Source organism: Magallana gigas, chromosome 6 (genome assembly GCF_963853765.1).
Source record: "Magallana gigas chromosome 6, xbMagGiga1.1, whole genome shotgun sequence".
Classification (NCBI taxonomy): Eukaryota; Metazoa; Mollusca; class Bivalvia; order Ostreida; family Ostreidae; genus Magallana; species Magallana gigas.
The window spans coordinates 47,806,426-47,816,815 of record NC_088858.1 but is presented as its reverse complement, the minus strand read 5'-3'; the positions used below and the strand labels follow the sequence as shown (position 1 = coordinate 47,816,815).

The 10,390-nt window shown below is 36.2% G+C and overlaps 2 protein-coding genes across 2 annotated transcripts; both read right to left on the bottom strand.

The window, feature by feature from the left end:
- Window positions 1-531: 531 nt before the first annotated feature.
- LOC105333112 (tyramine receptor 1) lies at window positions 532-2,291 on the bottom strand. Its single transcript, XM_034467532.2, has one exon. The coding sequence runs from the start codon at window positions 2,151-2,153 to the stop codon at window positions 600-602; it is 1,554 nt and encodes a 517-aa protein (XP_034323423.2). The 5' UTR covers window positions 2,154-2,291; the 3' UTR covers window positions 532-599.
- Window positions 2,292-4,701: 2,410 nt separating this feature from the next.
- On the bottom strand, window positions 4,702-8,282 carry LOC105333106 (alpha-2Da adrenergic receptor-like). Its single transcript, XM_011435931.4, has 3 exons — window positions 8,124-8,282; window positions 7,751-7,908; window positions 4,702-7,617 (listed from the first exon to the last, which is right to left on the bottom strand). Exon 3 carries the CDS (start codon window positions 7,528-7,530, stop codon window positions 6,004-6,006), a length of 1,527 nt encoding a protein of 508 aa, XP_011434233.4. The 5' UTR covers window positions 7,531-7,617; window positions 7,751-7,908; window positions 8,124-8,282; the 3' UTR covers window positions 4,702-6,003.
- Between the last annotated feature and the right edge of the window lie 2,108 nt (window positions 8,283-10,390).

The following is a 10,390-nucleotide window of genomic DNA, read 5'->3' as shown; positions in this document are numbered from 1 at the left end:
ACACAGTTGTAAACAATAATTCCTATTGTTACGTCGGTCCATGTTAAATTTCAAAATGAGTCGCATTAATGAAAATCAAAAGTAAAAAAAAAAAAAAAATTAAAGCCCAAAGCTATCGTAGCACATCGAGATTAGTTATTGACATGCATTGGACAACATGATAAACAAAATTATTTTCTGTGACGTTGTTGGCCACGGTAAGTTGAAATTGTTTACTACCAACGCATTATAAAGGACTGTCCCCTCCCAAGGAATTTGGTCAGTGTTGTCGGCATGGACCGTCTGTGTGTGATTTATACTATCTTATTGCGGTTCCCGTGACAGACAGGTGATGGGTAGTTGTCAATCAGCTTTGACCATGATGGAATATTCTAATAGCAAGCTATCGACATTTCTATCAAATACACAAAATATATATAAACAGGGTTGCAAGAATACGCGTATATACCTGCACACAATATACGATTTATAATATCATGCAATTGATAGTCTTATGCAGTTTAGAAAATGATGAGGTAGATTTTGTTACATTGCTTGAAAAGGACAAGTTTACTAGTAACTGTGTACATTTTTTAAATCATGTCAACGAAACAATTTTACTATTTTGATTGCCCCTTTACAATTAGAATAAGCTCATCTCTAAAAGCCTTGTTGAATAGGCCATATATCAAGGGATTGAAAGCCCCATTAATGAAGTAAGCAGAGTTTGCCAAAACCACAACTTTTCTCGTGTTATCAGGAAGGTTTTCTTCGACGAGGGGCTGTATTGCGTTGACGCTCTCCACAACTATAGTAGGGATATAACTCAACACATACAGAAGACCAATGAGGCCGAAAACCAGGGTGGTAGCACTCATCCGAACGTCCGCTTTATTACCGCGCCGCCGGAACTTGCTTCTGAAGTTTGGGAGCTTCACTTTGTACTTTAGACTGATCTTGCGTCTATCGATGCTCATGGAGCCGTTGATGACATAGTCCTGCTGTTGCTGCTCTCGAACGGCGTCTTTGATTGGGTTTTCTATCACAACCTCGTTAGAAATTGTCGTTTTTGACATGTTGTTTTCAGTGTAATTGTTGATTGTCAAACAAGATATCGTTTTTGTCATATCTGAAAACACATCCTCTTCAATGTTGCGATCAGAGTCTGTGAATCCCTTGTTGACCACACCAGTGCTAGACGAATAAGAATGGTCGTTGTCACCATCCGCATTTTTCTGACAGGGAGCCATTTTTGTTGGCTCATTTTGCCTTGTTTCAAGCTCAGACGCGCCTGTATCACACACATCATTACTACAAAAATTAGCTACACTATCAAAATCTGTAGTATTTGCAATAGTATAGGGTCTATCATCTATTTGAGTATGTGAAAGGTTTCTTTTTCTCCGTGATGAGGAGGCAGACGAGGGGGCTTTAATGCTCTCGGACAGAGACATCATTCGGACATCCTCGCCCACAATCCTGTGTTTCCATCTTAGGATAGCCGAGAAAACCAAGGAATATAGGACCACAATAAGGACAATGCAGGCGATGATAAAAACAAACAGGATGATGAAATATATCCCCGGATAAACAGATCCTTTATAATCGTCGTCATCCGCGCAATCTTTTCCGGAAATGTCCGGGTAGTTAGTAGCCACCATCTCGGATCCGTGAAATAGCAACATCGGCCAGCTTACAAAAGTCATTGCTATAATTGTTGCTATAATCAGATTTCTCACTCTCCTCATTGAAAGTCTTTTGAAAGGTTTACATATTTTATAATACCTATCAAATGCTATCCCTACGAGAATGACACTAGCACCTCCATTGGCAAACACCTCCACACATCGAACCAGTTTGCATATTGCCGGGTAATTCCCGCTGTACATAGGAAGACGTTTGTCAAAAACTTCAAAAATTAACATAAAACATGTTATGATATCAAATGTAGACAAGCACACGATGAATATGTTGGCGGTGGTCCGCTTGAAACGAAATCGAAAGACGTAAATAACAAGTGAATTTCCAAACACCCCGATAATAATGGCGATGATGTAGAAGACCACTGTTGGGGTGTTGATATGATACAGGCGCTCATTGGCAAGCCACAGAATATGATCCTCAGAAAAAGTACCATTGTTAAACTCGAGTTCTGAAAGGCTCGAATTCACCATGATAATATCACTGCATTGCCTTTCAGACCTTTATAAAAATCACTTCATGTTGATGTTTCAATCTAGTGACTTTTTGAGAAAATGCGTTTAACGTCCAATTTCCAACAATTATGTTTAAATATCTTGTTTACCTTTCAGATTCGATATAAAACTGTTCATCCAAATAAGCCGACCAAGTGTAATGTGCATGCCTGACACAGAAAAGTTTCATCCGGGTTAGATCCCATGAAAGGATTTCACGCCGCCTTTTAATAATGAATGCAGTAAACGACTAATACTGCCGGGTGTCTTTATGCACTTTCATTTACAAAACACCACAATCTCTGTCCATCTCTGTGGGGTTTTTTTGGAGAGACGTTGGTAAGGTTACTATATGTCCCCCAAGTTCATGCTTCATTTGTCGCGTCAATACGTTTTATCTTGATAATAAAGAGCGATCTGATATTGCTGGTATTTCGCTGTAGTTCATATTGTATTCGTACATGGAAATATGAGAAGATTTTGTTATCTTAATTTTTGTGCTTTCTGTTTGAATTGGGCAACACCTTTCTAGTCTTTTTGTATCAACGTATTTAGTTTCGGAAAGATAAATATTACATAATTTCTGTAAATATAAAAGTTAATGTGTGTTTTGCGCAGTGTAATTTTATATGGCTTAAGTGGAGAATTGTTTCTGCAGTTATTCTATGTTTTTAAACTAAATTTTCGGCTTTTTATCTTAATGCACTTCTACATACAATACAATTGTATGGTATATGCACTATACTCATGGGCGGATCCAGAAGGGGGGGGGGGTCCGGGGGTCGGACCCCCCCCCCCATTCTCTGGGACATATGAATTTTTTTTAAAACTTCTAATGCATACTTAAAGGCAATTTTTTCCATTTATAATATAAACACTGTATCTCAAATAAATGCTTTTAGAATTGCTTATCTAAAGATTTTCTCACAGCGTACCGTAATTTACATGTATTTCTGATATGAAAAACCCATATTTTTTTTTTAATCGAAAAAAGTACTCCCCTTCAACATCCGGTGTTCACTTCCATGAGAAAACATACAGTTTGAACTGACAAGCCATCGAGTAAAACGGCGTTCAAGTACAAGTACACATATTCGTTTTACTTTTAAAAGCTGCTTTCAAATGTATTGTTTATTTAACTTAAGTAAATTATAATAAAAAAGTTTTTCTTCGTTTCATACCAAAAATATTGAAAAATACAGAGAAAATTAAACCCGCTTATGCTATTTTTCTTGAATGCTAGATACTTTCATACCCACATGAAACACAAAAGAAAGCCTTTTTTGTTTTGTTTCTGAGAATCGGATATTATGTTTCAAAAATACCGGGTAAGGGGTTTATATGTAAACTATTAATATGAAAATGCACAACTTTTCAAAACTTTCTTGAATTTGATCGCAACTGTACTAGTGTCTTTTACTAATTAACAATTTTTAATTGTCAATGAGTCCATGACCAGTCATGGACTCATTGACAATTAAAAATTGTTAATTAGTAAAAGACACTAGTGCCGGATGATATGGCGCACCCATTACAGAGGACACATCAATTAAGTTCCCTGGGACGACTATATTGCTTGTACAATTGAATTACACATGTTCCATCTATTCAGCAAATAAACTATCCAAATTTAATTTTTTGTCATATCCTATCATTTAGACCTTTCTTGAAGAAGGCAATCGATAGAACTCAAAATCGATAAATAGTTCAGAATTTACACATCAAAAACATAAATAAAAAATTACCAAAAAAATTCCTTTTTATAATAATTGCTTGTCGTAATTAGTCTGAATTATTTTTTGTTTCTTAGTGTTTCTCTCTATTAAGCACAGACGCACGTTCTCATTGCTGTAGACTTGGGTTTTTTTAAGGCTAGAAATTATGCAAATCTTCCTTACCTAAACCAAAACTCTGATATTAAAATAGATATGAAATAGATATTGACGAAATAACTGTTTATTAAATCTACGCACGGAGAACGTTCAAAAGGCCTTGTTTATTGACAAAAATGATTTTTGTACGCATTGATGTTCATCAATTGGACCCCCCCCCCCCTTTTCCAAATTGCTGGATCCGCCTCTGATACTTATGCAATTTAAAGAATTCGGGCTACGATTTACGCAACACACAATTTGATGTGTCAAATTTCATCATAAGGAATTTTGTTGCAAATTGTTTTATACTATATAATTTTTATTCTATTACACACCAAGATAACAAATCCAATTACCAAGTATGAATTAAATCTTTAAAAATCAACAATACCATAAACAAAACATTCGAGATGCTGAAATAACGTAAAATAAGAAAATAATTTCATTACATTTGTTTAATGTTTTTCCAAATATGTACTAAAGTTAACCGATGAGGCAGGGTGAAAATAGTACCGTAATATCTACATGTAAAGTTTATCAACGGACAAACACATTTTAGTTCATCAAAATTTTGAAAAGACAACATTTGGAATTATTTATATAGACGCTGTCTTTTATTTCCAGTTACGTATGTTTCATGTACAAACTAATATCTGGTAAAAAAAATTTTTTATTCCAATCATTACAGGCAAAATTTGTGCATGTACATAAAATATTGAACAAATACACTGCAAAACATACATTGTCGTATACTTGTCTGCATTGGTTTCCGTATCTTTCATAAATTTACTGTGTATCATCCGGGCTTGATGTAGTCCCGTGCTGACATCACCAACCGTACCAATCACTAACTGAACACGATCACACGGTACAGTTTTACAATACACTTTGACGGAAAATAAGCAGGTGCTTGAACTGTTATTCTTCCGTTTTAAAATATATTATAATGAATTAATCTAACTTTCCATGTAGGCCTTAATCCTCATTATCTTTCAGCCATGCTAGATAGAATTTAAAACTTTAAATAAAAATATCCGTTGATAGACAAAAATAGCGAATTTCCTTTGCACTGATGAATAACGGAATGTTCAGTACTAAAAAAATCATATTATTCAAACAATTAAATTCTTTCTTTGATGATTCATGCGGGATATGAAGGTAGTGATCATTGCAGAAAAAATACATAACACGCGTTCATATTTACATCTTTCTTTTAACAAATTAATAAAATTGTTTGTACAAAGTACCTAATTACTATTAATGTACATCAGTACATTAGCTAAAAGAAACAGCCAAATCGTCTCCTACGGGAAATTGAGTCTGACATCATCATGATTATTTTGTGCAGTCCGTGGTTTTTCTTAGGTCGCTGTAGGTTTCGGCCAATCGATAAACAGGGCGTGTCAATTTTAGTATTGTCAGTTTCAGCCGCCCGAGATTTCGACCAATCGATAAATGGGGCGTGTAGATAAATGGGGCGTGTAGATTTCAGTCTGACTGTTTCTATAGAGCTATGAATTAACTACTGTATACAAGGAAATATTCGCCCCTGTTTTATTTTCACCTCTTTCGTTCTCGTTATCAGCGGGCGAATTTAAGACTTGACGAATTCTAATGTATTATGTTACCTCTCTTTAAACACAGCTATGTCTAGGCGAATTTAAGACGGGCCAAACCGTTTGCAAGTAAAGAAAGGCGAAATAAACCAACGGTGAAAATAACCATGTATACAGTACAAGTTTCCGTAAGAAATAGAGGGAATCATACTCGGTAGATGTAAATATTTCTCTACAAATTGCTTCACAGTTTACAACTTACATGTGTCACCAAATGCAAGTTTGGAGTACGCACGTGGGATGGGAAGTGAGCACATATAGCTGAAGTTGTCACCTACAAAAAGTCGCACCGTGTATCTGCATTTAAATGCTACTTTCTGGCGTTTCTGCACTATCGACTCACTTGTTATAGTGATTTTTAGATTGACCTTTGAATAGCAAAACTACCTCGTCTCGAAAATGTTTGTTGAATACCCCGTATATTATTGGGTTAAATGAAAGATTAAAGAAATACGCTGAGTTGGCCACCACAATAATCTGTCTGAGTGTGGTCGACATCTCCTTTAAGTTGAAAGGTTTCACGGCGTTGATGCTTTCCACTACTAGGGTTGGTATGTAGCTGATCACATACATGAATGCGGCCAGACTAAACATGATCGTCGTACGACTGGTCCGAACATTCTTTTTTCTTCTGCTCGTCAAGACTGTCTCTCTTCGTTTTTTATTTGACTTTCTATCCACGGAGCTTCGCTGAACCACAGCAACGCTTTCCTCTTCACTTCCGGCGGCTGCGGGTCTCGTGATGGTTCCTGTTAATGGCTGTGCCGATTTTTTTGTTTCAGCTCTTACTGTCACTGTATACCTTACAACTTTGCTACTATTCGAGGGAGAGGAGTGTGAATTTGTGCCTTCAACTGAATTATTTTTATTTAAACCTGTTTCAGAACTTTGATATGACTCTTCGGTAGCTTGCCTTTTCGCTATGTCTGTAATTGATATGGTATCCAAACTCTCGGAGACTGGTAAAGATTCTCGAGGACTTTCCGATGGTTTGGTTTTGTCACCTAGTACAACAAACCTTGACTGTGGCCTCTGAGCACTCGTACTTTTACGGGGCACTGTATCCTGAGGTTCTCTACTTGATATTGTGGAGGATCTATTTGTGGTCCATATTCCGGAATCGTGACTTTCTCCGACCGTACTAAACTTCCACTTTATTATCGCCCAGTAGACGCGACAGTACAAAACTATAACTGCTAGGATAAAGCACACCGTGATGACTAAAAGCAGAAAAAAATACAAAGCAGAATAAAGAGATCCTTTGAGATTATCATCGTCTGCGCAATCCTTCCCTGTTACCACTGCATTTGACATCACAATAGTTTCAGTGCCATGGAATAATGCTACTGGCCAGCTGAGAACCAGCGTAAAACAAACCGTCAAGGCAAGTATTTTTTTAACTTTCCGAATAGAAATATGTTTAAAGGGCTTGCATATTTTGTAATAGCGATCAAATGCTATACACACTAATAAAATGCTGGAACAAGAAGTGCAAAATACCTCGAAGAAACGGACGGTTTTGCAAATAGCTGGATAGTTCCCACTGTACATTGGAAAGCGAAGGTCAAGAGTCTCAAACACTAAGAGGAAACATGTAAGAATATCAAACACCGCTAAACTTGTCACGAAAAAGTTTGCAGTTGACTTTTCAAAACGGAATCCAAACACGTATACAACCAAAGAATTACCAGTCAACCCCAAAATGATGGAGATTATGTAAATAATGAGAGTTGGACGGTTTAACTCGTATTGTCTCTCATTTGAAATCCATAATAGATATTCGGCAGCTAAAAGTGATTGTGTTGTGCTGCCAGTGTCGTTAGCTACAGAAGACGTCAAGTTAGAGGTCAAAGGTTGAGTTGACATGATGGAATAGTCTTTCCAAATAAATGTCAATGTGGAACGCTATCTGTCCTTGTCCTTTTAATTCAGTCTGTATCCAATGCACGAACCCTACAACAGATATAACAAACATTAAACCATGAACCAAGTGGTATTTTCTGTTGAGAACCAACTGAACAACAGTGCTTGTTAACTTCTATGGAGGGGTGAATGAATTCCCTATAATAAATATTTTCGTCCATACCTCTTTTAGCATTCTTTCAGGCTCATAGAAACTGCATCGTATGAAAGCTCAGTGGCAGGGAAACCATTTGAATATTGTGAATGGATAAACTTATTTGATCACACTGGTCCGTTCAGATAAGTCTTCATTAGTCAGTGGATATAGAATTCCATAAGATTCTAATTAAAAATTCAAATTCAATGGTTCAATATACAGAGAATCCAATTTAATCGTTACCCCTGGGAAAAATAAATTCTTTAATGATTTCAGATTAGCCTATAAATTATCTTATTCTAAAAATTATTAGTCTCATGTAAGACATATTTTTTTCTAGTATACTTTCTGATATAAAACCCTATTATTTTCACTTATATAGATTTAAAGACTAACTCACCATTTACGATGTTTGCCACATGTTTGAGTCAGACTTTGATTAAATATTCATTGGTCAATACGTTCTCATCCAAATCGTATTATGTGATAATATCAGGAAAGGTCATGACTTCACATCATCCGGGTAATTTTTGTTGGCAAGGGACCACGGATATAATATAATGTATATCCTTCGATTATGCTTCGGTCTTTCACTTGTGTTAATTATAAACCATACAGATATGATAATCACTCCTTAAATGCATGTTCTTTTGGTGCATGTTGGTTATCGAATGATTCTGCTTGCAGATTGAAAATGAGAATACATCCAAGCAATTCTTTAATCTATTCATTTTTGGGTCGGTTAGGATGCACAAGGATTCAGGTGAATAAACAGTGTAACAAGGATGAGATCAAATTGTGTCGTTAAATAATTTACGTGCTTTTATAACTGTCATAACGAGTCTGCGATTAGCAAATAAATGTTTCGTTTAAAGTATGAGAATTTTAATTTACTTTCATGATGCCGGTGTAGGAGCTTTAATTTTGAGAATAGAGAAAAAAGCAACGATGAAAGGTTTTTTTTCTCCGGTTTTCAGTGCATATTTAATACAGTAAAGTAGACCGTTGATCTTAGGGCATTGGTTTCGTGGAGATATGCATCTCTGGTCTACCATACTGCCCCCTCTCTCGATGTATTGAATGAATTTGTATGATAAAGCAATCAAACCATCATAGCATGCAGTCAAGCACGGGGTAGAATTGCCAATATCTAATTGCCATTAGGAATGTTTGGCTTTTAATTCTCTTTTTTTTTGTTAAATATCATTGCTCCGTGCTTCAGATTGATATTGTCAGGATCTCAAAAAACACGTTTCCGTTACTAGATCATTTCAGCTCTTTCGAAATATTTAATAACCAGTGACGTAATAATTACTTCACTTATTTAGGCTGATTGGATAGTGATCTATGCTGTTTTGTTTAGCTTTTGCACTGACTGTATTCAAACTGATGCAATCATTGTAGTTGAAAATGTAAATTTATTTACGAGAGTCAATCAAACAATACGAGGACAAGATGGCTGTTTATGCATATTTTTTAATAAAAGTCATAACTGACAGATTACTCTATTCACCAACACTGATTTTATTGATATATGCAGTTTCAGTCTATTTGGTTAAAAAGTATTTTTGATACTCGACTTTAAAACCAGCACGTTTTGTCACCGAGGAGCACGGCAACGTTCAAAGTATGACGTTAAGATGACGCACGCACAGTTTATAGAAATATCCTATCTTTACACCAGATCTAGTCTCTTGTGCCTTTCACCTTACAATTTATAATGGAACTGTACCTCTTCACATCTTATTTGACCAGATTTGTTCGAGAATCATAAGTAAGTTCTTCAAAGCTTTCATTTGATTACCATGTGTCTCGTTATTAACAGTAAGGTACTTATTCTTTTGGCGGTGAGTCGTTTACCTCCACCCCGGATTGGACACCAGTCCATCGCAGGTTAACCATCAGCATAAGCCGTTACCCATTTTAGCTTGTTCGACTGAGACAATATAGATAATGTTCCTTGTCTAAGTACACAGGTCGCAGTATCAAGTGACTACAGCGGGGCTTGAACCAGCAACCTTTGGGTTACTAGCCTAACACCGAGCCATGTACATGTATTCCATCATCATTTCTGTAATAAACTTGAAGGAAACAGTTTATGCTCAATTTATTTTTAGATAGTCTTTGATCATTTTCTATTTCCAAATACGATTAATCTAACTTCATTTCGAAAAAAATCATTAAAGGCCCCGTATATAATAGGATTAAAACCAATATTAAAAAAATGTGCCGCATTACACACCACGATGAGTCGCCTGGTTGGAACTGAGAGTTGGTTTTCTTCGAATGAACCTATAGCATTGACACTTTCTACCGCAATGGTGGGGATGTAACTCATTACATACATGAATGCTATCAGACTTAGCGAGATAGTGGTTTTACTCAGATGTCGTTTCTTCCCGCCGTTTTGGAGACTTAATGGACGTCCACTTTCTTTTTCCGTGTGGCTCCTATTAGGTGTTCTTTTAGTTGCATCGATCGGTTTGGCTTGATAAATGCGACTTTCAACTGGAATCTCAACAGAAACACGTGTTGTGTCGCCATCAACTGGCAGCATATTGTTGTTATAAGTTATTACATTGTTTTCATCTTTTACGGTTTGATTGTTTGATTTTATTCTACAGTCGACTGCAGGGTCATCACTTTGATGTTTTCCTTTTCTGTTGT